This window comes from Dysidea avara, chromosome 12 (genome assembly GCF_963678975.1).
Source record: "Dysidea avara chromosome 12, odDysAvar1.4, whole genome shotgun sequence".
NCBI lineage: Eukaryota > Metazoa > Porifera > Demospongiae > Dictyoceratida > Dysideidae > Dysidea > Dysidea avara.
The window spans coordinates 5,401,970-5,425,730 of NC_089283.1; the positions used below are offsets into that span (position 1 = coordinate 5,401,970).

The 23,761-nt window shown below is 38.2% G+C and overlaps 5 protein-coding genes across 7 annotated transcripts; 2 read left to right on the forward strand and 3 right to left on the reverse strand.

Moving 5' to 3' along the window:
- Positions 1-12: 12 nt before the first annotated feature.
- On the reverse strand, positions 13-1,480 carry LOC136239998 (COP9 signalosome complex subunit 8-like). The gene is made up of 8 exons (XM_066030793.1): positions 1,373-1,480; positions 1,199-1,308; positions 1,059-1,129; positions 955-1,003; positions 769-901; positions 610-717; positions 205-267; positions 13-155 (listed from the first exon to the last, which is right to left on the reverse strand). Exons 2-8 carry the CDS (start codon positions 1,265-1,267, stop codon positions 76-78), a joined length of 573 nt encoding a protein of 190 aa, XP_065886865.1. The 5' UTR covers positions 1,268-1,308; positions 1,373-1,480; the 3' UTR covers positions 13-75.
- LOC136239996 (transcription initiation factor TFIID subunit 8-like) lies at positions 1,286-2,911 on the forward strand. The gene is made up of 5 exons (XM_066030791.1): positions 1,286-1,461; positions 1,511-1,675; positions 1,722-1,846; positions 2,276-2,432; positions 2,521-2,911. Exons 1-5 carry the CDS (start codon positions 1,335-1,337, stop codon positions 2,787-2,789), a joined length of 843 nt encoding a protein of 280 aa, XP_065886863.1. The 5' UTR covers positions 1,286-1,334; the 3' UTR covers positions 2,790-2,911.
- On the reverse strand, positions 2,772-4,885 carry LOC136239995 (protein CNPPD1-like). The gene is made up of 8 exons (XM_066030789.1): positions 4,621-4,885; positions 4,426-4,504; positions 4,255-4,375; positions 3,856-3,928; positions 3,747-3,802; positions 3,638-3,699; positions 3,469-3,586; positions 2,772-3,421 (listed from the first exon to the last, which is right to left on the reverse strand). The coding sequence occupies exons 1-8, from the start codon at positions 4,724-4,726 to the stop codon at positions 2,921-2,923; spliced, it is 1,116 nt and encodes a 371-aa protein (XP_065886861.1). The 5' UTR covers positions 4,727-4,885; the 3' UTR covers positions 2,772-2,920.
- Positions 4,886-5,025: 140 nt separating this feature from the next.
- Positions 5,026-14,097, reverse strand: LOC136239997 (Golgi SNAP receptor complex member 2-like). The gene is made up of 8 exons (XM_066030792.1): positions 13,958-14,097; positions 13,789-13,856; positions 11,529-11,637; positions 11,095-11,173; positions 10,995-11,048; positions 10,695-10,841; positions 5,795-5,881; positions 5,026-5,127 (listed from the first exon to the last, which is right to left on the reverse strand). The coding sequence occupies exons 1-8, from the start codon at positions 13,984-13,986 to the stop codon at positions 5,053-5,055; spliced, it is 648 nt and encodes a 215-aa protein (XP_065886864.1). The 5' UTR covers positions 13,987-14,097; the 3' UTR covers positions 5,026-5,052.
- Positions 13,780-20,561, forward strand: LOC136239993 (enolase-phosphatase E1-like). Of its 3 annotated transcripts, XM_066030788.1 has the most exons (12): positions 14,067-14,202; positions 16,455-16,515; positions 17,728-17,753; positions 17,803-18,086; positions 18,123-18,307; positions 18,356-18,444; positions 18,500-18,555; positions 18,904-18,962; positions 19,015-19,227; positions 19,279-19,751; positions 19,807-19,834; positions 19,893-20,561. In XM_066030788.1, exons 2-12 carry the CDS (start codon positions 16,461-16,463, stop codon positions 20,498-20,500), a joined length of 2,076 nt encoding a protein of 691 aa, XP_065886860.1. In that variant the 5' UTR covers positions 14,067-14,202; positions 16,455-16,460; the 3' UTR covers positions 20,501-20,561. The 3 variants fall into 3 exon arrangements, with proteins under 3 accessions (XP_065886859.1, XP_065886860.1, XP_065886858.1); XM_066030787.1 differs by lacking the exon at positions 14,067-14,202 and adding an exon at positions 13,780-13,911 and having other exon boundaries at positions 17,803-18,307; XM_066030786.1 differs by having other exon boundaries at positions 17,803-18,307.
- Positions 20,562-23,761: the final 3,200 nt, after the last annotated feature.

The window sequence follows — 23,761 nt, forward strand, 5'->3', positions numbered from 1 at the left end:
TTGAACTCTAAATTATTACACAATCTTTATTAATCATTGAGAATTTAAAAACGTTTTGAATAATAATTAGCGACATCAGTTTTCTAAAAATGATACAAGCTCTGTAAGTTTTGCTAACTTCTCCTGGCTTGGCTTTGGCTGGACACTTTCTGGAGCTACAGAATGAACTGATGATATAAAATTCATTATGAGATTTTGAATTACCAGTTGGCTTTGGGGTACAAAGATTAGTTGTTCCATCATATTCCCAACCTCTGCTGTTTAGCACTGTAAAAAAAAAAGTCATCTATTTACACATGCTCCCTCCTCTGCTAGCCATGTGAAACATAGCTATTGCCACCCAGTGAGCCAGCACTGGGATGCCTGTACACTCAGGCACTTTAGGATTTAGCATGCAAATCCTCCTGGGGCAGGGTTAGTAATCCGCAGGAGGACTATCCAGGTCTCACAGAGTGAGACCCAAAGTTTCACAATGACCCCAAGACCACTAGAGACAATTGGGCATTTGCTTCCAAATAGCTATAGGATGTACACATACAATTTGTCCTTTAGATATCAAGCATAGATGTGAGGTGTCACACAAACATATACATTTTCACACAACATTACCTTGTACTAAGTCAGAACCAGATAAACCTGTAAGTGAAGCTACATCATCCAGTTTGATTTTTGTGTATGAACGACTAATGAGTACTAGGACACGATTTCTGGTAGCCTCTAAAACACACACAGTAGGTTATGAGACATACACGATATGTGCGGACCCACCAATAAGTGCAGATACCAATGGTCTAATAGCATCCGACCAAGAATGTTTCCTAGCTGTTTGATACACTTCAGAGAACTCATGTTTCCATAACTTCTTGCCTATTTCCCATAGTCCACCCAACTCAGTGTAAGTCTGTGTAACAGGTACATGATAAATGGAACAAGAAGTAAACAAAAACAGGACACCTCTTTTATTTCAGGTGGTGTTCTCTCCCAGAGCAACTTTGCATGGTCCCTGTTGACACACTGTCATTATAAACACGATCACTGGGTTATTGTACATAACGTACAGTTCATTTTGTAACAAATAGGCTGCCATGAGATACTGGTAAACTTGTGGAGAAGCAATCCCATTAGGCGCCTATAAAATATATTTTAATCAACGTGTTTACTCAATTTCCACATCCAGGTACTAAAGTATGGAACACACCTTTAATTCAGCATCTTCACAACGTCTCGCTAATGCTGCATAATCTCTCGCTGCCACCAAATGCTCCATACTTCAAGAATGGTTAAACATTGAGCATACGGAGAGGTGAACTACCGTATTTTATAATAACCGGATAATGGATGATACTTATGTGGCACGTAGAAAAGCGCTCACCGTAGCTGTGGCCGCTCTGTGCTTGGAAGCAGGATACGGTAGTGCTACAGATAATGCCTTGGCTACCTTTACAGAAATGATACAAAGCTGTAAGCTGTTTTGTATTCTAATATTTCCATGCACCGACTTGCTATTTAGACATTACAGAGATTGGTAGATTGTCTCAAGCTTATGCTGAGGTGGCGTTTAGGACACAGCCAACACTTGCAGACGTCCACATGTCATTAGTTGCAATTGGGGGACCCCAAAGTGCAGCTCTTGTGGAGTATGCCAAACGCCCTAACAAGCGACACCTAACTAGACGTAAGAACACAGGAGGTGATGTTTTATTAATTGTGTTTCACAACAGAGTTACGTAATTATCCACCTCAGTCTCCTAAAGGGATGCCAGTTGGTCCTAAACTACCACGTTCATCAAATATGCCTGACTACCTACCCAGTCTGCCAGATGCTCACACTTTCATTTCTACACCAGTAAGTCTTTACGTAGAGATTTGGGAGACAATGTACGAAACTAGTTAATTGTAGTCTCACACAGTTAGACTGGTGTATTGGGATAGGGAAAACTACCCCAACACACACACACACACACACACACACACAAAGCGGTCTGCCCATACAAAACTTTTCTATTGGCATCTCAAAGACTACCTGAGAAGACTTACAATTGGAGCTTCACTGATTCGGTTGGTAGGATGAATCATGCATGTGGTCCAACTTTGTTGCAGACGAAATACTTCCTTGTCAATTTTAGTTGGAAATGCATTGCTAAAATGGGCCAGGTCATGATATAATGTACCTAACATTTAACAACAATTCTAAGTATATGATATGGAAAGTCTGCATGTTTCTATCACCCTTTGATTATTAATTTGTACTCATTAGTGTGGGCTTTTATTCTAGACGTATCTGAAGCCTAATATGGACTACAAACAAGTTAGGGAACAACTGGCCATGCAGAAAGAGAGCACCAGACGAGGACTGAGCCAGTTTTTAGCTAAGACCAGACCCTCCAGGGTACTAGCTAGTGGTGCAGACCCCACCATTGGGTCAACCTGTCGTAAGTACCAAGTGTAGTGACATGTATAATGAATGTTGTAATCAGTGAATTGCTACTTCTACATTTGTGTTATCCTTATCACACTTAGTGATAATTCCCATGCCTCCCGAGCCTGGTCCAGTTTACCTGACAGCTATTATGCCAACTGATGAAGACCGGTTAAGCCCTCCACCCCCTCCTTTGTCTTCAGACACAGTCCTCCCTGACAGTAATGAAGACAGTATTGATGTTATGGATACCACCACAACAACTGGAGATGATACAAGTTCACAGGAGGAAAAAGATGAAGCAGAGACAAGTACTGACAACCCTTTCCTTAGACCACCAAAACGTATGAAATTGAGATTAAAATTGTAATATATTTTTGTATGCAGTTGCTTTCAATAATTCACAACAAATCTCAAATACACAATTACTAACAGCAAACAACTGATGAACTCTCATGTTAGGGATTATTATGTGTATCAGGTGAACTCTCATGTTTGGGATTATATGTGTATCAGGATATCACTTTCCACTTTAAGAGCTTCCTGTAAGTATTCTTTAGCCATATAAGCACTGTGCTTCAAATTGAAACCAAATTGAGTCGAATATAAGTCACTGATCGAGTTCCACACATGTTTAGCAATACCCCAGTACCACAAGTCTACACTGTCATAACTAGGTCCATTAAACACTCTTGATTTTGTAACATGCTTCTTAACAATATGATGAACATGAGAATCTGAAAAGTGTCTTTGGAGAAATCTTGATGGTAAAAATACTTCATTTAATCCAAGTTGAGCAGGAGTGTCCATAAACAATGCTGACGATTTCAAACTGTTACCATGGTAAAGGAAATAGTCCACTGGTGAAAAGTCCGATGTTACCACTTCAGGAAGAGGTGTGGCATGGGTATGTGACTGCTCCAGACAATGAATTACAGCAGTTGACAATGCAAACAATGTTGTGAAACACATCATATACACAACAGTCCCTTGTAAAATAAGCTGTGGACCACAGTTAAATAAATAACAAACAGTTTAGTCTCACACACCTTAGTAGTTTCTGTCACAAAGTTAAACATGGTTTGCTCTGTGTCTAGCCAGTTCCAAATAGCCACCATATCAGAATAAGTGGACCATCCTCTCCACTGCATTTGAGAGGTGGCAATCCTATAAAGATGATGAATACTTGCTTTAGAAGAGACCCAGGTTCTACCTCACCTTCCTTCAATGGTTGCAATAAACTCCATATATTCTTGTAGGGAGACATATAACTCCCAATCCTGGCAAGAAAAAATATTCATAATTAGTTGTAAACCAGGGTTCTTACCAATGCCGAGATAAACTCAATTTCCAAACAGTCAACAGAGTGCTTAGTTTTCCTGCCTGTGGGCCAAATTGCAAGTCATACAAATGTGTTACAAACATGCCAGCCTGACCTATTTTAGCCCATTCGGAGTTCAACAATGATTCCTCTTCTCCTTCATCATTCAAATACTTGCTGGCTATCATCTGTACACACAGCATTATCATAACACATGTCTGTGATGGGTAAATATATTGGCTCTAGCCTCTTGCAAAGGTATTCTCAACTAATACATGGTTAATTAAAATTAATATTGATCCGGCCATGCCAGAGACATGACAAGCATATGGTATCAATATTGATGTATGTAGAGCACATGGTGTTTTTAACATAAGTCTACTCACGTTGCTTTTTGTTATTGGAATGATATACCAAGCATACTTAAGTCAACTACCAAATTTCTTAAATTACAACATGACATGTATGAATATACTGACATACAAATCACTACACGTCACTACTAATAGATTACCATTGAAGCCAGGAAGATATCTCTGCTACTTGTGGCAGTAACATAGCCGGGGTTCTTGTGTACCAGTCTGTGTATGTAGAGGAGGCCCAACATAACAGCACATGGGGAGAGGCCAGCATCACTACAAAGACACATTCAACACTGATTATCTGCTAGTATAGTTCAACTCACGTTGTCACATCTGACACGAAGCCAGACTTCAGGTCAGTAGTTGCAGTAGGTAAGTCGATTGCATCATCCAGTACAACATCTAAAATGTGTGTAATATTCTAATTAATACCACCTCAACTTTATACACTCTCCATCGCCACTGATTACACAAACTACACACACATAAACACCTATCTTATTGCGCGTTGGTCTCACCTGTTAAAGGCTTTGAGGCGGCGTCATATTGGTCTTCACCCTCTGGAAGATAGACGCGGCGCTTCACCCGCGTTTCTAACTGCACTTGTAGCTCGCTGCTATCCATTGCTAAATACACCTGTAGAATTTAGCAATTCTGATAGCGCCTACGTAGACCTGGCGTACTGTTGATTCAAAGTTCACCTCCCTTCAGTGAGTACCCGCCCACACTTAAATTTCCTTACACGCATGCGTTCCAAGTAACATGGCATTGCGGGAGGGCTGGACGCAACATTAAGCTAATGGATTTAGCTCCAAGCCACCCAAAACCGTTGAAATCAGCACCAACTCTCAGCAATCTGATCTACCAACAAATGCATTTGTTGAGGTAGATTTCCACTGTTTGAATGGTATCCATTCGAATAGTTCGATTATGTATTGAAATTAATTTTGTCATAAAGCATATCTGATAACAATATACATGACGATTAAAGTTACAATTACTCCTCCAAAAAATACCACTCTATCCTGCAGGGAGAGACAGAGAAATAATTAAAATGATACACAAAACTTGTGTAAAACACAAACATTATCACAGCCACACATCATCATGGCTTATTACACACTAAACACTACCAATGACATATATTTCATGAGAGATTTACCAACCTCGTCTACTTACACAGTCAGTTAAACACAAAAATACACAAAATACTCTATACTACAAACTGCACTACACAAAAGCAAAGTAACAGACAGCAATCAGCTGCAGTGCAAGCACAGTCATGCCTACCCAGTGAACTAGCACTGAGACACCTGTGCACTAGTCAGGTGCTAGGAGTCAGCAAAGCTGGGGCAGGACTAGTAACCTGCATGAGGCTGTACCTAATGAAGGTGTAGGCATCCGAAGTCCTTTACCCGCTGTGTGAGACATGGGCAGTTGGCATTTGCTTCCCCAGTTAATACCAGGTACCCATTGATGCTATAGCTGGGTGGGCTGTTTCCCTACACTTGACACCAAGCCACCAGGTCCCCATTTACAGCTGGGTAGACTGTACATGTATACATGCATGCTGCATACAAACACACTACATGACACAAACATTACACCACACATGCATGTGCACACACACACACACACACACACACACACACACACACACACACACACACACACACACACACACACACACACCTGTGCTGATCGTTTCTCAATCAATCTCATTACAGTGTTGGATAATCCTAATGTATTCATCACATCTAACATGCGACGATGTGCACCCTGTGAGAGGAAATAATTAATAACACATCAGTTTTAACAAAAAGAAAAGAAATTTCTGAGCCACTGCAACAGTATACAGTGGATTGTGTATCCTTAGTCATAAGATTTTTTGAATTCTGCTAAAACAACCAATCAAATGTAAGGAATCCCATTTAAGTTTTGTTCATATTGGCTCATTTTCATGTGACACCAAAGACTTGCATGAGCACGATGGCACAACTCACAATGTCTTTTAAGCACGTACAGGGCCTAATGAAGTGTGCATGGTGACGATTAAAGCTCACAAATCTTGAAGCAGATTGATTATTTATTTCATAAACAAAACTGAAACGCAACTGCCCCCTTAAAATAACTTACTACGTACACAATACTGTGTAGGAAAGGGATCGGTAGGGATGCCACGATATAGAATTTTATGTTGTGTGTTGTACGAATGCTAACATTTGTGCCATTATTCTTCTGTGCATGTATTAAAAGTAAATAACTATTGTGTTTTTATTTTTACTTTTAACACCAAAATTACTAGAGGTGCACCGATAAGACTTTAAGCTGATATTCTGATAAAATCGATATAAATATAAAGCTGATATACAAAGCTGATCCGATATGGTAGCATGGACATTTTCTCTAATAATTTTCTCTGTTAATAGGGACAGAGTGGGACTGAAATCAACAGCTGACACTACATAAACATACACTGCTAGGATATTACTAGAGCATGAGTGTCCATAAATAGAAGTTTATGTATCAAGACACACGATAGTGTGTCGTGCGGCCCAAGAAGCCGGCGCGCCACACCTTGAGTATATTAACAGGAAGAAAGAAAACGCAATTTTCACACCTATGTAGCTCTGTGATCCCTTATCCGATTGGAACCAAATTTGCTACAGACGTGCCGGCCAGTTATGGGAGTCTACATACCAAATTTGAAGAAAATCGGTCCAGCCATTTCCGAGATACAAGCGAACAAAATTTCGTTTTAATTTCTTCGTTTTTTCTTCTACTTCTTCATTTCGCACACTTCGCAAAATCTGCCATAAAACACAAATGCGTGCTCCAATCGGGCTGAAATTTGGCACACTTGAAGGGCTCATTAAGGCGGATCTCAGTACCAACTTTGGTAGGAATCCAATGAACATTCACGGAGTTATGACCAATTATGTGCATAAAATAAGGTCGAAGGTCTGTCACGCCTACAGGGTAAACCACTTGGAGGAATGAGAAAATTGATATGTAGATGGAGTAACCATCGTAGGAGTGCCTTTTTGTGGTTTGAAGAGAATCAAGATAAAGACCATGGAGATATGACACAAAAACCTGTGTCACAATTATGTAATCGATTTTTATGAATAAAAAAACTATTAGTTTTCACGCCTACCAGGCAAACCGCTTAGAGCAATGAGCTGAAAATCGGTGTGTAGCTGGAATAATCATCATAGAAAGTCCTTGCAGTAGTACAGAAGAATCGGATTACAAACCACTGATGTTCGAAAGCCAACTACGTGTTGCAAATGTGAGATCGAGATACTCTAATAGAACAGTCACCATAATAGAGCATTCGGCTACGTTTATAACTTACTCCATCAAAGAATTATATTACATTGCAAGTTATTCTGTAGGGAATTCAGCTACAACCAGTTAATCTGATAGACAATTCAGCTACAGGCAAGTCACCCTGTAGAGAGTTCACCTAGAAACAAATCACCCTGTAGAGAGATCAGCTAGAAGAAGTCACCTTGTAGAGAGTTCAGTTACAAAGAAACTATGCACCATGTAGAGAGTTCAGCTGCAAACAAATTACCCTGTAGAGAGATCAGCTAGAAGAAGTCACCTTGTAGAGAGTTCAGTTACAAAGAAACTATGCACCATGTAGAGAGTTCAGCTGCAAACAAATCACCCTGTAGAGAGATCAGCTAGAAGAAGTCACCCTGGAGAGAGTTCAGCTACGAAAAGATCACCCTGTAGAGAGTTCAGCTAGAAGAATTCACCCTATAGAGAGTTCAGCTGCAAATAAATCACCTTGTAGAGAATTCAGCTACAAACAAACTGCCCTGTAGAAAGATCAGCTAGAAGAAGTTACCTTGTAGAGAGTTCAGTTACAAATAAACCATCATGTAGAGAGTTCAGCTGCAAAGAAATCACCCTGTAGAGCGTTTAAATCACGCTGCAGAGAGTTCGGCTGGAAACAGTTCACCCTGTAGAGAGATCAGCTAGAAGAGGTTGCCTTGTAGAGCGTTCAGCTACAAAGAAACCATCATGTAGAGAGGTCAGCTGCAAACAAATCACTCTGTAGAGAGATCATCTACAAAAAGATCACTCTGTAGAGAGTTCAGCTAGAAGAAGTCACCTTGTAGAGAGTTCAGCTACAAAGAAACCACCATGTAGAGAGTTCAGCTGTAAACAAATCATCCTGTAGAGAAATCAGCTACAAACAAATTGCTCTGTAGAAAGATCAGCTAGAAGAAGTTACCTTGTAGAGAGTTCAACTACAAAGAAACTATCATGTAGAGAGATCAGCTACAAACAATTCACCCTGTAGAGAGTTCAGCAAGAAGAAGTCACCTTGTAGAGAGTTCAGCTACAAAGAATCCATCATGTAGAGAGTTCAGCTGCAAACAAATCACCCTGTAGAGAGTTTCAGCTACAAAAAGATCACTATGTAGAGAGTTCAGCTAGAAGAAGTCACCTTGTAGAGAGCTCAGCTACAAGAAATCACCATGTAGAGAGTTCAGTTGCAACCAAATCGCCCTGTAGAAAGATCAGCTAGAAGAAGTTACCTTTTAGAGAATTCAGCTACAAAGAAACCATCATGTAGAGAGTTCAGCTACAAACAAGTCACTCTGTATAGAGATCAGCTAGAAGAAGTTACCTTGTAGAGAGTTCAGCTACAAACAATTCACCCTGTACAGAGATCAGTTTGAAGAAGTTCTTTGTAGAGAGTTCAGCTACAAACAAATCACCCTGTAGAAAGATCAGCTAGAAGAAGTTACCTTGTAGAGAGTTCAGTTACAAAGAAACCACCATGTAGAGAATTCAGCTACAAACTAGTGACCCTGTAGAGACATCAGCTAGAAGAAGTTACTTTGTAGAGAGTTCAGCTACAAAGAAACCATCATGTAGAGAGTTCAACTACAAACAAGTGACCCTGTAGAGACATCAGCTAGAAGAAGTTACCTTGTAGAGAGTTCAGCTGCAAAGAAACCATCATGTAGAGAGTTCAGCTACAGTACAAACAAATCCTGTAGAAATATCAGCTAGAAGAAGCCACCTTGTAGAGAGTTCAGCTACAGTACAAACAAATCCTGTAGAAAGATCAACTAGAATAGGTCACCTTGTAGAGAGTTCAGTTGCAAAGAAACCACCATGTAGAGAGTTCAGCTGCGAAGAAACCATTATGTAGAGAGTTCAGCTACAAACAAATCACCCTGTAGAAATATCAGCTAGAAGTCACTTTGTAGAGTGTTCAGTTATAAAGAAACCACCGTGTGTAGAGTGTTCTGTAATAAATATATGTATTATATATATATAATTTGTACATTTACTGATAAAATCAGAAATATTTAAAGTATTTAACATCTGCTTCATCTTTTCTTCTTCCTGTGGTAAAGAAAAGAAAATCACCAAAGCCGGCCATACTTTGGGGTATACAAACACAAAAAGAAGTGAAATCTAATCAAAAACAGCTAAGCTGTAAAAAAAGGTACAACCCCAAAAAGGCCATGGTGAAAAAAGATGTGAAATCCAAGGTGGCGGCCAAGAAATGGCTGTGATGGTAGGTTAATGGTAAAAATTTTAATAACGACAATTCAGGTGAATTTTGTGCCAAGACCAAATTCACCTGAATTGTTGTTATTAAAATTTTTACCATTAACCTACCATCACAGCCATTTCTTGGCCGCCACCTTGGATTTCACATCTTTTTTCACCATGGCCTTTTTGGGGCTGCACCTTTTTTTACAGCTTAGCTGTTTTTGATTAGATATCTGTATCTGCTGCTTTTTTTATGCATGTTACCAACCTGATACCAATATGCAAAAAAAAAGGCTGATGTAGCCGATAACTGATAGCCAATCCGATTATCGGTGCACCTCTAAAAATTACAAGCGCGTTTTGCTCCCAATAGTTAAGAGTAGCAAATTAGTGGGTGTATCCATCCATTCACTGAACTGGATTACTGGACTGAGTGGACTCACATAAAATTTGCCCACACAACTCTTTCAACCACTAGAGTGATTTGCTTTATATTACTTTGTATACCACATACTCAGGGTTCTAGTCTTGTTTAGCACATTAGAGGCACATACAGCTAACTATAGCCTTTAGTAGTCTATTTAACAGTACAGAGGTGAGTTCATGAGGAATAGTTATAGGACTCAAGTTATTTTTTCTAGACTTAGCCACAAAAGTGTTTTGGAAATCAACACTACTCACCAAGAGACAATTTGCACATTATTCACTAAAACGGTAGTGTAGTTTGTATGTTTGTATCAAAAATAATTTACCTATGATACAATCACTGTGCACTATTAACATTACTAATTAATGCATCTGTCTGTCTTCTCTAGCCTTGTTTTTTAAATAATAACCGGCTATAACCTTTCAGCAGACTGTGTATTTACTATATACAGTATAGGCTATTTCGTTTACAATGAATAGTAAATAACAACAACTGCACATTAAAAGCTAGCCAGAGAAATGCTTCCCAATGCACACACTATATATATATATATATATATAACAGGTAAGCCTGCACATATTAGTGAAACATTCAGTGTACATACCATATGTAGTACGGAACACAATAGTTCATTACCTTCAGGATCCCTCCTTGTTTAGTTATACTGCCAATTATACTTGAGGCACTGCCCAGTAAGTCATCCATTGCACTATTAGCACTCTGTAGTCTATCATGATATTGGATCCCTGCATCTATTGTGATACTAGTATCCATGGCTGGAGTCTATAGTGCAATGGGATGTGCTTGTTATGATCATGCACAAGTTTAATACATATACCATATATACGAGTGTACTGTATGAATGTGCATACTCTTGTGTCGTACATGTGCGTGGGAGTTGCATGTGTGCGTGTACATGGCAGTATGCTAACTCACGTTGGGTGTATATCTTCTTGATAAAAGTTCTTCCCTTTGACTAGCAGCCTGCTCCTGTAACATAACACACTGAAGACAATACTCATCCTGAGTAACATACTGCTTGAGACTTCTTCTGCTGTCGTGATGTGTAAGCATTTTGTACCATCCTAACATCTGCTACTAACTGCTCCACCTGACTAGAGAAGGGTGGAAAATATTAACACATAAATGAGCACACATTACACTTACACACACACACACGCATGCAACACACACACACACACACGCACGCATGCAACACACACATGCATGCCTGCACACACATGCATGCACACACACGCATGCAACACATGCACACGCACGCATGCATGCAACACACACACACGCACGCATGCAGCACATACACACGCACGCACGCATGCACACACACGCATGCAACACATGCACAGGTACGCGCGCGCATACAACAAAGAACATTAGGATTAAAACAATTCTGTATACGCTGTAAAATTAATAGACATGTACATACAGTATATATCACTATTGACTCACTATTTGGCAGCCTGTCTTCTTGTGGGGACTTCCTTCCTTGCCATGTTCTCCAGTCGGAAACAATCCTGCTGCAACTGCTGAAGGTTTTCATTAACTTTAGACTCCAGAGCTGCAGAACAGTAATGGGAAACTAACACTACATCTGTATGACCATAGCCAGCCACATTGTGTATATGAGCAGTTAATATACACGACCCACTTTCTGGTATATTCAGTACTACAAAATAAGTGGTCTACCGTTTCTAAAATATTCAGATTATTAATAATTAAAAACAATATTTGCAAACTTGTCTTACCAAACTGGATCTTGGCTTGCAAATGCCGATCAAACAACTAGAAATTTAGTTACTATGAGTAAAACTGATACAGAACAAGTCCTAGGCACTTCTGTTCAATGTTCACAGAGAATGGAGTGCTCATATATTGACTGTTGGACTAATGTTTTACTGCAACTTGCAATGGAGTTTTATGTGCTGGACACTTCATGAAAATGAATTTAACAATCAATTATGATGAAAATGAAAACCACCTCGCCAAAACCACCTTCTTATTGTTCCTAGAATAATACACAAGATGACCTGATCCACCACAAACTACTCCATCATAACCACATGCTATCCGCCACACACATACTAAGGTGATTCTGATTAGTTGCTAATAGCTTTGGATTTGTCCTATATTGTCTCTGCAATCCCTTATTGAGGAATGTGGTATGTAGCTTTCTGTGGTCTCTCCAAGGCACCGGGTTGGACACTAATGGACTGGTGTCAAGCAGGTTGCTTCTTGACTACAGCATACAGATCTCTGGTGGTGCACAAATCTAATTTTTTTTTTTACTTTACCACTCCATTTCATTCATCCTCAGCTTACTGTACAGCTCAACTGAGAAACACTAAACACTGAGCTATGTTTCATAAAACTGTCTGATTATGACTAAGGGTCAGGTGGCACGGTAGCTTTGTTAGTGGCTATCTACTGCACAGGTGATGTGCCTACAAAAAAAAAATTAAATTCTTTTTTATTCTGCTCAAACACACCTAAGGCACTTTGCTGAGAAAATGACCCATCAACCTAAATGAGCATCCCACATCAAAACGTGTCTATTACCAATTATGAACACATTATGTGTTTTAATGACATGAAACCTAACTGCTCAACAGCTGTTAAGAACAAAGAAGACCTTAGTATTTGGATGCATCATCACCATGGCAACAACAATGTACAAGAGGGGAATAACATACATGATTATATCATTCTCTTATTTAACTGCCACAGAATTGGGTTTATACAATCACTGGACTGGACTAGTGGACTGGACTGGTGGACTGGACTCAGTTTTTTTTTTGTGTTTTTCATTTTAGCACATATTTGGGCAACTGGTTGTAGCTTTGCTACATTGAATGTAAAATATGCAGGTGAATCTGTCTACTTGGCACTGTCTGTTATCTTAGAATTGTGTGCAATTCTCTCTCTTGGCATAATGTCTATTGTACGACTACTATTTGTCTTATCATGAAGTACAAACCATACAGTACATGTGTATGTAGTAACCATGCAAGTTATAGTCATGGAGTCAGCTAAATTAAGTGGTGACAGTTAACTGCCTTGCTATTCAATAGCTGATAAAAAAGTTCTATAGTTTTGCATGACGGCAATAACAAGTGAAATCACATGCACAAGATTTCAACCAATCAAATTGATTCATTTTGAACTTTAAACTATAATTACCGCATGTGACTTCTGTTTTAGATTTGTTGACACGCAAGAACTATTAGAACCTCTGTACATAGCTGAAGCTGGGCAATGTTGACAAGTCTGGCATGATCACATCTTTCTTTTGTTTGTGTGTGGGTTTCTTTATGTGTGGAGGAGTGGTCTAACTACATGAGACTAACATACTTGCAAGCAGTTGCCCAAATATTTGGTTTAAAAAGGGAAAATACCTGAGTCCAGTAGTCCAGTCCAGTCCAGTCCAGTCCAGTCCACTAGTCCAGTCCAGTGATTGTATACAACCACAGAATTGAAAGGCTAAACCTATATAGAAGGAAGTCAAGTACCCAGAGACCATAAGCTTGTGCCACTCATGCTAATTGACACATGTAAAACATGCCTTGTAGACACAAACAATGCCCATTGAATCCTTTGCGGTCTCCTTAACAAGACCGCAACTACCGCAATTGCAACCTAGCGATTACAGGTAGGATAAATACGCTATTGTAAATGACGTCATACAAAATCTAATGCTCTTCTTCGCACTTACGAGTATAGCCTTCTTTTAGTGGTGACATTGTCATTTCGTGTGCCAACTTTTGCGTTTCTTGTAGTAACCTAAAAGATAAAAGACAATAGTATGATATGGTGTGTATTAATTAGAACTCCAAAGGTTAGTAAAAACTGACATTTATTTTTATGTACTACTAAGGTGTTACCTGACAGTTTGTTGGTATAACTGCTCCATCTTCGGTGTCTCTAAAACTTGAACAATAACGAACCTGTATTCCCTACCTTAATATTTTCATGCACACTAATTTACGGAATCCGTACACGAAGCTTTATTGTGTGCAGACAATGGCAAACGATTTATTTTGACTTTCCCTCAGACTTACCGGTTTTGAAGCTAACCTAGTTAGCAGATTCAAGCTGATTGACTACAACGCTGGCATTTCGACTTGAGGTATGAAATATTTATAGCTCAATTAGCTAATGCATTTTATCTAGCTAACTACCCCCGCTTTGCACGTAGCTAGCTAGCCACGACTCTTCGCAGATTTGGGAGGGTCGTATGTACTGTGTTGTAATAATGCTTTGTAACGTGTTACGTATATAAACGTTGCAAACCCGCGGCACCTCAGAGTGGTCTCTGCGGCTTAGCGGCATGGTGCATGCTCATCATGCAGCTGCTAACCGTACTACCCGTACGTAAGAATGTCAGTTTGCAAAGAGGCAGTAACTGAAGCATGGGTGCAACCCAATGCAGGCTGCTAGCTGTATTATAGCTACGTAGCTAGTTGGATGGACAGGAACTGGAAAATGATCATTGATCAGAAGTCTTGACTACTGCATACACAGAACCACTGTAGCTATAGGCTATTACACGATTGCCACATAGCATTCCAGATTGCACCCAGGCTCATTTTGCCAAGCTTTGATTCTGTGAATGCTATAGAGCAATAACATTTACATCACAAAATTACGTTAAGTGCACTTCTGTGGGGCAAGACGTGGGGCAAATTCAATGGTGGGGCTCCTTCAAAAGGCTACAACTCGGCTTCTGGTAATTCATTCCACATGAAACTTACTCAGGACATAGAACAGAAGTTGGGAAAGACGATGAAAAATGTTTTTTGGCCATCAGGTTGGTTTTGCCCAGGTTGCAGGATAAAATGGTTATTTTGGACTCAACTCGAGAAAGAGATTGTCACCAAACAATGCTTTAGTATGAAAGAATGATCAATAATGAACTATTGTACATCGATTTGTCGATATAAACGTTGTGGGACTTTTCTATCGTACTTTTGAAAGCATCAAAATCCTTGTGCCCATGCATTTTTTTGACAATTATCAGCTGTAACTCGCCCAGCACGGATCAGACTAACCTGCACTACTTGGATATCTGTTATACTACTCTCTTCCTTGCTTCTGATAACGTGGTTTCATTCATTTAGAAAGACAGTGTCAACAATCCTGAGGCAAAGTAAACTCGTACTCCAATAGCATGCGTACATTTTCTGCCCCACGGAAGTGATTATGTAACTGCCGTGACGTCAGGTGTTATCGCTCTATCCCACTAGGGACCTGTGAGAAAGCTCAGCTAAAGCCTGTGAATGCAGGGAGTCAGAAACCTGTAACTAAAACAATTTCTCAAAGTATTTGCAGTTACAAGATAAATCTGCAACTAATGCATGTAATTAAGTTTATATGAACCAAATTCACATCTTGTTTGTACTATTTATGGCTACTGTACATGCTGTGGTAAAAAGTGTGCAAATGAAGCCATAAAATTGAAACCATACAATTAATGAATGTTGGGAAGAAAGCAGTTGATACAATATGTGTGCAGCTGAAAACATTAAATTGGTAGTCAAATCGATCGACTATTAATATACATATTGACTTTAGACTTTAAATAACAGCATGCAGTGTATGCATGTGGTATCCGTGAATCTTTGCTTTGTATCAGGAATGTGAATATTATTGTATATGTGTTAGTACCATTAGCTCATTGTGATGTCATTAGTCTGGTATAACTTTTCAAACAGCTGTTGTTATTACAGGGTAGAGTACAATGACTGGCCACCCTATACCTTTGTATCTTAAAGTAGTTGTTGTATGGGAACAGTTTGTACATGAACAAAAATATCATATATACAAACAACATTTATGCTAACTACCTGGTAAAGCAATATCCGGGTCATTAAACTTTTTTTTACATAATTAAAGAATATTCTTGGTTTGATTCAAGCCTGTAACTTTGCAAGAGAATTCTGTATAATCTGTACATGCTGAAGTTTGTATATCCTGAACCCTTGAATAGAAGAGAAATGTTTTTATTATCATATAATACTAGCCTTATGTTCCATTCTCAATAATTATACAGAACTTTTTCACACTTAGTCTTTTAGTCCTCCTGCTTATTGCAATAGACAAAAGTTGCCACAATGGTGCTAATTAAACTTTTGGTGTTAGCTTCAGCCACATTTTCTAAGGTTAGATTATTGTGGGAAAGCTCAATTATTGGTAAGGTTATAATGGAATTTGTTGTTACCTATTTAAACTAGTGGTTTTGTGACAATGCATTCAAATTAGACTACCACTGATGATGTCACTAGTTTAATGTATTGACTAAATATGCAGATATTATGTGTATTGCCATAGTGATGTCTTCCTGTGGCATAAAATGGAATTCTGCTTTGTTCTCTGTTGTAGTAAACAATGGAACAAAGCACTTCTGAGGGCAACAGTAAAGAAGGAGCTACAATTGTATCAGGTAAGTATAATACATGTGTAACTAACTACACAAGAATTTAGGAGCTCTATGGAGTACCGTGGTTAGGTATATAAATTAATATGCAGCCCTTATGGCGTAAGGTGTTAATAGATTTCTCTGTTTCATTGCTTTTATCACCATGGATGCTTAATACTTAGCACTTTCCCCTTGCGTGTGACCACCAATTCAAGTCTTTAATGTGCAGTAAAGGTTTTTTGGTACTGTATTTACCCATGGCTCTAATACATACTTAGGCTCAATTCCCAGAATACACTCCCAGGTCTATTTAAATGCTGGGTGCTGAAACTATAGGCCAAAATTCATAAATACCAGAGTCACATGCTATACTACACTGGATAAACGTGCTTCACCTCATGTGTCATTGTTGCAAGCAAACTGTAAATCAACGCTCTCAGTGCATCACTTTATCCACAAAAATAACATAGTCAAGCTCCTTAGTTTATAGCAAGTATTTTGATATCTGGTTACCAAATAATTCTATGCTTTGTAAGATTAGTAAGATGCACTTCAATCATGCAATTGCCAGCCATTAAGTGGTAAATTAAGGGACCAAATTTTTGGAAAGTCGTCAATGGGTAGATTGTTGTTTTTAATTATTTGCTTTATTAGCACTACTCCTTACTTCAAATGGACAATTAAATGAACTCACAATGAATTATAATAGCACTATAGCGCTAAATAGCAGGAACAGCAAAGAAAATCTACAGATGCTTATGATTGCAATGGCTTATAAGTTGAAACTTGGCTCATCGTGTAGCAAATCCGGTGCTCAATGTCCACTTTGTCTTTGAGGAGAAATGTGTATTTGTTAACAATGATTTTGCTACTACTCTGTTGGCAATACTGAGTAGTTTGGAAAAATTAGTGTGTTCCTGGCCATCATGTCTAGTTTTAATTGCTATGTACTAGCATCTCTTGTGGTTTGAAGCAAGCTAACATTATAATAACAAGACTGAAATTTGAAAGAAAACATCAATGTTTATATACACTATGGTATGTTTACAATAAAAACAATGGGCAAAAACACGAGATATATAAAAACTTGTTCTAGTTTATATATGTTATTACTAATTGGTGAAACTTGTATACTGTCTTGTTCGCCTGCTAAAGGAGAGCTTAGCTGAATTTTATTCACCAATTTTTTACTCATTGAATTTGGTTTAAACTTTCGTGGTGTCTTTTTCTTCACAGCTGAGAAAGATTATAATTCTAAAAAGGTAATGCATATTCTAGGTAATGCATGGCTTTCAGTGATTGTAATTTCAGGGAATATTAAAGAGAAATAAGAAAGCTAATAAACTGAAGTCTTCTAGTAAGAATGATGTGGTCACAAATGGGCCAGTCTCAGCTTTTGATGTTGGATTATCACCGCACAAATTACAACAGAGAACTACTAATACTAATAACAACCACACTTCAACTGTCGCTGCACCGGTACAAAAAACTGAAAATCTTCATGAAGTAAAAGAAAAGGAAACTACAAGCAGCAAACCTCCAGAAAAGCCTAAAGACAAAAGCGCTTCTGCTACTGTAGCTGCTACAAGTGATGCATCAGCAGATACTTTGAACAAAGCTACAAGTGATGTATCAGCAGATACTTTGAACAAAGTTAAAAGTTCTTTAGAGAATATGGAACAAAGCAGCCTTTCATTTTTAGCACAGTCAGATAAAATAACTTCACCAGTATCAGTAACACCTGAGCCTCCAATGAAACGGCCAACAGTTGCTAAAGATAAAGTTAGCACACCAAAGAAATCTCACTCATCTTCAGGTGAGCTACACTGTGTACAGACTCTTGTACATGTGTCTATGCATTTAGGAGCTACTGCTAACCCATGGCCAAAGTTTTCTAGAGAGATTCAACGTTGTTTAAACTCTTTGGATAGACTAAATGATGAGTTAAACATGGTACAGTTATAACCTTTTAAAATAATCTATTAATGTGTCTATTGTATTTTATTAGAATTGTGACTACGCTTCTAGTGAAATTTCTGACTTGTTTGGAGAGATGCAAATGACGTAAGTGTTGTGTTATGTGGATCACTCATGTGTAATTGGTACTTGTATACTATAGTGTGTATTTGTTCAGTGGTTTGTGTTGAGTCTAATGGTCTTTGCAATTAACTATTGAGACAATTAAATTTCACTCGTATGAATACTAATTTTTCTTTCAGTTGTTAAAAAAGTATTTTTATAGCATTAACTAATTTCCACAAAATTACAGCTAGTACATTTGATATCTAACACTGGTATTCATGTGTTTTTACATACTGTTTGTGTTTGTAATCACCACAATTATAAGCTCTGTAAATGCATGGCTCTCATACAGAGCTACACTGCAGTATTTTGTTTGTTTTACTTGTGTAGTTTGCAAAATCGAGAACAGTATTTACTACTGGAACTAGAAAGCTTAAGAAATACAGCTAGTACGTTTACCATTTAACAATTGTGTAGCTAGTTATTGGTTTCTTCTGTAAGGTTCTTTATTAGCTGAGAGATGGGATGTAGGAATGCAACTGAAGAAGAAAGTTGCTGGACTAAATCCCACCTCATCAGAACACTGTCCTGAGTTGCAACAAGAAATTCAACAATTTATTTCTGATCGCAAGCTGGACAAAGACATTGCCAACAAATGTAGGTTTGTCGCCGATCATAAGGAAGGCTTGCAGTATGCCAAAAACTTTGGACACGGTAAGCAGTCAACTAGTTTTAAATTTATGTGATCTACTGCTGGTAATATAGTTGAAAGTAACTTGCCAACATATACATCTTTGATTATGGCCAATTCTAAGGTCAAATTTACTGATCCGGTATTGGAAGAGACACCTGTTAGCGTGATGGACATTACCCCTGTTGAAACGGGCTATGGTACATTAGGTTGGATGAACAAGGAGCAGATCCTTCCATTAGAATCCTTCAGTCCTTCCATGTTGGATCCTCTAAATGACTTGCAGATCATTTCCCTAGATCAGTTAGTGTTCATCACACAACAACCACAACCAATCGTTTCTGCTGCACCAGTTATTATGGACACCGTCAGCCCCACTTTAGAAACTCTGGAGCAAACAGAAATTGCTCCGCTTACTGTATTCCAAGCCGTAAGTCCAGATATGTTAGTGCAGCCCCAGGTCCTGTCTGAGACTGACAAGTTAAGTGCTGAAGAATTGTTGGTGATTCAAAATCGGGTCCGAGAATCATTGCTAAAACAAGGAGTGGTAAGTTAATTAAATTCTTCTAGAAATCTATTTGACGATTTTTTTTACTGTACAGAAACTTTACCCTCCTGATGGGATGGAAGGTGTGTGTTTAAGTATATATTTGTAATTCTTCATTCTATTCTTGTATGCTTGTTTCAGGAGATTTGAGAGGTGGCGGAAAGCTGACAAGTGCTCAGCGAGAAAAGAAGAGGCAAAAACGTCACAGGTATCGGGAGCGTAAACGTCTTGAAAGAAAGGCAGAGAGGATGGAAAAGGCTAGTGAAAGCAGCAACTCAGTCGACACCAATGAAACATCTCAGCAAACGGACTCAAAGATTCCATTCAGACACAAGAAGTTATGCAAAAAAGACAAACTTAAACCCAAAGTGGCTTCAGAAAATGAGGAATCTAAACTGAAAGAAGTTGAGCCACATGACACTTCACTACCACAATGCAATGGTGTTAACTCTACCAAATTACAAACAAATTCAGAAGAGATGAGTAGTAGTAGTAGCAGCAACGCAACTGAGGAATTACGAAAATCAAGAGTCTGTACAGCCAGCTATGCTGAGAATACGACAAGTGGTGATGATCCGAGCTCCGCAGATGATGTAAATATGTTCCCCACCAGTGAGTCAGTGGCAGACACTGATACACAACATCAAACAAAAGAGTCACAAGTAACCAAAACTGTTAAGGCTGATCTATTGCCAAGTACTTCTAGTTCCGGTATAACAACTGCAACTAAAACTCACACTGATGCATGAAATAACATATATTTATATTTTATAGTTTTTGTAAGGGTACTTATTATTACAAGACATTCAACAGGTGTTAGCTTATCCAAGAGATTGGTTAATTAGTTAAATAAACAGTCAACACATTACTGGCATGCCTACATTATGGGAACTTGGTCTGTGTGGTTTATCCCTCATCCTCATTCACAGCATATATTTGTTCTGCTAGAAAAGTACATGGGATTTGACCTTTGTGGTTAAAGTGGTAGTTAGTGTGGCATTATCAACCTTCCTTCGTCAAGTAAAGGACGGGATGGTGCCAGATTATGCTTGAAATTCTGTCAAATTGGATATCATCCATGTAGCATGTGTATACCTTGATAATATGCCACGCATGTTGGAAAATGTTACATATGCACATCAACAACAATATCATTTTATTTCAGTGTCTTATATGTGGCCCGTGGCTTGTGAACTACACAAGGGCTAATATGACTGGAGAAATTGTGATTTTAAAGTACACATGGTCATGTCACTACTTATTAGTTTCTCATCCCTGTCTGCAATATTGTTTTTTTTTTGTACCATTGGTGAATTAACCTGAGCTAGCTAGAGAGTTGTCATCTAAGCTAATCTATATGTCCACATAGATATTTTGAGTCCAGTTTTTTAGCCTCAGTTCTGAATCTTAATCATAATTATTAGAATGATTAGTTAACACATAGCCGGAAATTTTCTAGGATGAACTTTTGCGAAACTGTGAAAATACGATTTTCAGATTTTATAAATTCACAAAAGTCTAGACTGAAATGGTTTTTGGTAGGGTAATAGCTGTGATATACCTCAAACATTTCACGATTATATTTTCATGAAGCTATCATTACTCATGAAATTTGTGATAGTTTGTCCATTGAAAATATCCAGCTATACGGTATATACCAGATGTAGTCATGTAATAACCAGATGGTTTGAATGATCGCATTCTCTTTCCAAGTTGAAAAATCCATTGTACCACATGACAAATATAAGCCATGTCACTCAATGTTACAATCAAAATAACAAAGCAGTAGGTGGAGGATTGAACTAGATAGTTTGCATGACTCAAAATGCAATTTTTCTGAAAGTTGCTTTATAATACCAAAAAAAAAAAAAAACCAATTGTAAAAGAAAAACATCAACACAGGTAGTCTATTATTAGGCTGGCATTAGGTATACCTAAGCATTATGCCAGCATAATAGGTAAAGAGAAATATGCCATATTGTAAGTTGTCCCTTGAAAACGCATGTCATGGAATTGACACGAGATTGAATTTTTAAGCACTGTAGCATAGCATAATACATTATACGTAGAGCATAATAGACTGGTTCCTAAACTCATCTGCACTGGAGGACTTTGTAGATGAGTTTAGGAACCAGCCTATTATGCTGGTTCCTAAACTATGTTCCAGGACAAATTTCCCATCACATAGGCAAATGCATAATTATGTTTTTTTCCTCAAAAAAGAAAACTGGCTTATATCGGTATACAGAAGTGGAATGTACATGGCATTGTTCTGGCTATGATGTACAGGGTTGTGTTCTTCTTTGTTGAGATCAGCTTTGATGTGCCAGCAGAGCCACTAGTCCTATATCATGTAATGTCAACCCATCCTACTCTGAAGTCTGACGCTGTTTGAGTAACTGGGATCTGGGGATACGACAACTTCATGATAAAACTGGAGCCATTACCATACAGAAAAACAGTTATCATGTTTTGGTTGGTAAATCTCCGTTACCCAGTGATATGCACTGCGTGGTACACTGATTTATGTTTACACACTGAACAATGTATACTGTATATACAGGACATGGAGAATGGTGCTGGTGTTTACAGTAATTTCTAATGCATTGACTGCATGGTTACTATGGAAACTAGATCAGGTTGCTGCATAAAGAAGGCTTTCTTCTTTTAGATGTAAAATGCATGGACCAAAATCTCTGTTCTCAGCTATTGTGGAGGTGCTCTTTTATTGCACAAGTACATACTCAAGTTTAAAATTTCTTTAATTTCTATCATTGATCAGATACAATGCACCACATGTGCAGGCAGTTGGCATAACACTTGTGATGGTAGATTGCTGTTATATCAAAGGGTATAATTCAACCAATGAATTATAAAATTTGCAATCACTAGTAAGCTATTTTAGAATGATGCAAATAGCATGCATGCCTGTGTGTTGATTACTTGACAAGTGATTCTTTCCATGATTATAACACAATGTTTGATCTGAAGTAAGTGTGATAATTCCACATAATAATTAGATCATGAATTAACCAAATCTTCTGATCTGTGCAATTATGAGGAAGTGACACCTTGAGAAGACAGAACAGATGTCATCTCAGTGGCTGAGTCAAATTAAATATATATGTGAAAGCTCTAGTTCTATCTCTGACTTTACATCAAATATCCAAGAATTACTGACCACTTAATCAACAAAATTAATATAATATTACTTATTACTCAACATCTCATGTGATGGAAGTAATCACTATCCTGCTATCTAGAGGTTTAATGGCCCCCCTAGCTCTGGGGTTGGTCTTCAGCCCCTGCCCAACTATGTATTAACAAAACACTCTAATAGAGCAGTCAGTTAACTCTAATAAAAGAGTCAGGTGCATGTAAGAGATATGATGAATAAATGGTTTATCAGTTTCCCTGAAAACATAAAATTAACAAAAAAGTGGCCTAACCAGAGAACGATGCAAGAAAAAGCCGTAGCTGTTCAAGCTGTATTTCATAAACCTCTGAAGTAACAAGGACACAAATTCTCAGTGATGTGCATCTAGTAGTTGTCATCATACAACTTTATTACAGATATTACCAATCAAGTTTGACTAACACTAAACTTTCTTTTATTAATTTGTCAACACAGGAAGCCTTTTAAGTACTGAAAGAATGATGCTGTTACTATCCACACAGAACTACATTACATAGAGTGGTCACGATATGATTGTTACACATTCACACACACATTAATTTTTCATGATAATTACATGAGTAATATAGTCAAAATTGCACAAAGCAGAGCTAAGTGCAATTTTGACCATTACTTGTACAATTATTCCCTCATTCTGTACACAACTTCTCAGACTTGCAACTGACTGTTCTAATAGAGTATTTTGCTTTGTCACTGCACATAATATAGTTAGTGGCACATGGTACACCAAACTGTGATAATTTCACATAGAAAAAAGCTGGTGGCTGACACCTCAAGAGTTTTCCAGGATTTATAAAGTTTCATACAAAAAAAA

Excerpts from the sequence above, each read along its gene's own strand:
- LOC136239995 (XM_066030789.1), bottom strand. The coding sequence starts at position 4,726 with ATGGATAGCAGCGAGCTACAAGTGCAGTTAGAAACGCGGGTGAAGCGC. Across the intron at positions 4,505-4,620 it reads CGCCTCAAAGCCTTTAACAG|ATGTTGTACTGGATGATGCA; the intron begins GTGAGACCAACG and ends CACACATTTTAG. Across the intron at positions 3,929-4,254 it reads ATATCTTCCTGGCTTCAATG|ATGATAGCCAGCAAGTATTT; the intron begins GTAATCTATTAG and ends CTGTGTGTACAG.
- LOC136239993 (XM_066030787.1), top strand. The coding sequence starts at position 16,461 with ATGGAACAAAGCACTTCTGAGGGCAACAGTAAAGAAGGAGCTACAATT. Across the intron at positions 17,754-17,802 it reads AAGATTATAATTCTAAAAAG|GGAATATTAAAGAGAAATAA; the intron begins GTAATGCATATT and ends TTGTAATTTCAG. Across the intron at positions 18,963-19,014 it reads AAGCTTAAGAAATACAGCTA|GTTCTTTATTAGCTGAGAGA; the intron begins GTACGTTTACCA and ends TTCTTCTGTAAG.
- LOC136239998 (XM_066030793.1), bottom strand. The coding sequence starts at position 1,267 with ATGGAGCATTTGGTGGCAGCGAGAGATTATGCAGCATTAGCGAGACGT. Across the intron at positions 1,004-1,058 it reads TATTTGTTACAAAATGAACT|GGACCATGCAAAGTTGCTCT; the intron begins GTACGTTATGTA and ends GTGTGTCAACAG. Across the intron at positions 902-954 it reads CACCACCTGAAATAAAAGAG|ACTTACACTGAGTTGGGTGG; the intron begins GTGTCCTGTTTT and ends CCTGTTACACAG.
- LOC136239996 (XM_066030791.1), top strand. The coding sequence starts at position 1,335 with ATGGATGATACTTATGTGGCACGTAGAAAAGCGCTCACCGTAGCTGTG. Across the intron at positions 1,462-1,510 it reads TACAGAAATGATACAAAGCT|ACATTACAGAGATTGGTAGA; the intron begins GTAAGCTGTTTT and ends CTTGCTATTTAG. Across the intron at positions 1,676-1,721 it reads CAAGCGACACCTAACTAGAC|AGTTACGTAATTATCCACCT; the intron begins GTAAGAACACAG and ends GTTTCACAACAG.
- LOC136239997 (XM_066030792.1), bottom strand. The coding sequence starts at position 13,986 with ATGGAGCAGTTATACCAACAAACTGTCAG. Across the intron at positions 11,638-13,788 it reads ACTAAAAGAAGGCTATACTC|CTCTGGAGTCTAAAGTTAAT; the intron begins GTAAGTGCGAAG and ends ACTGTTCTGCAG. Across the intron at positions 11,174-11,528 it reads AGAAGACAGGCTGCCAAATA|TCAGGTGGAGCAGTTAGTAG; the intron begins GTGAGTCAATAG and ends ACCCTTCTCTAG.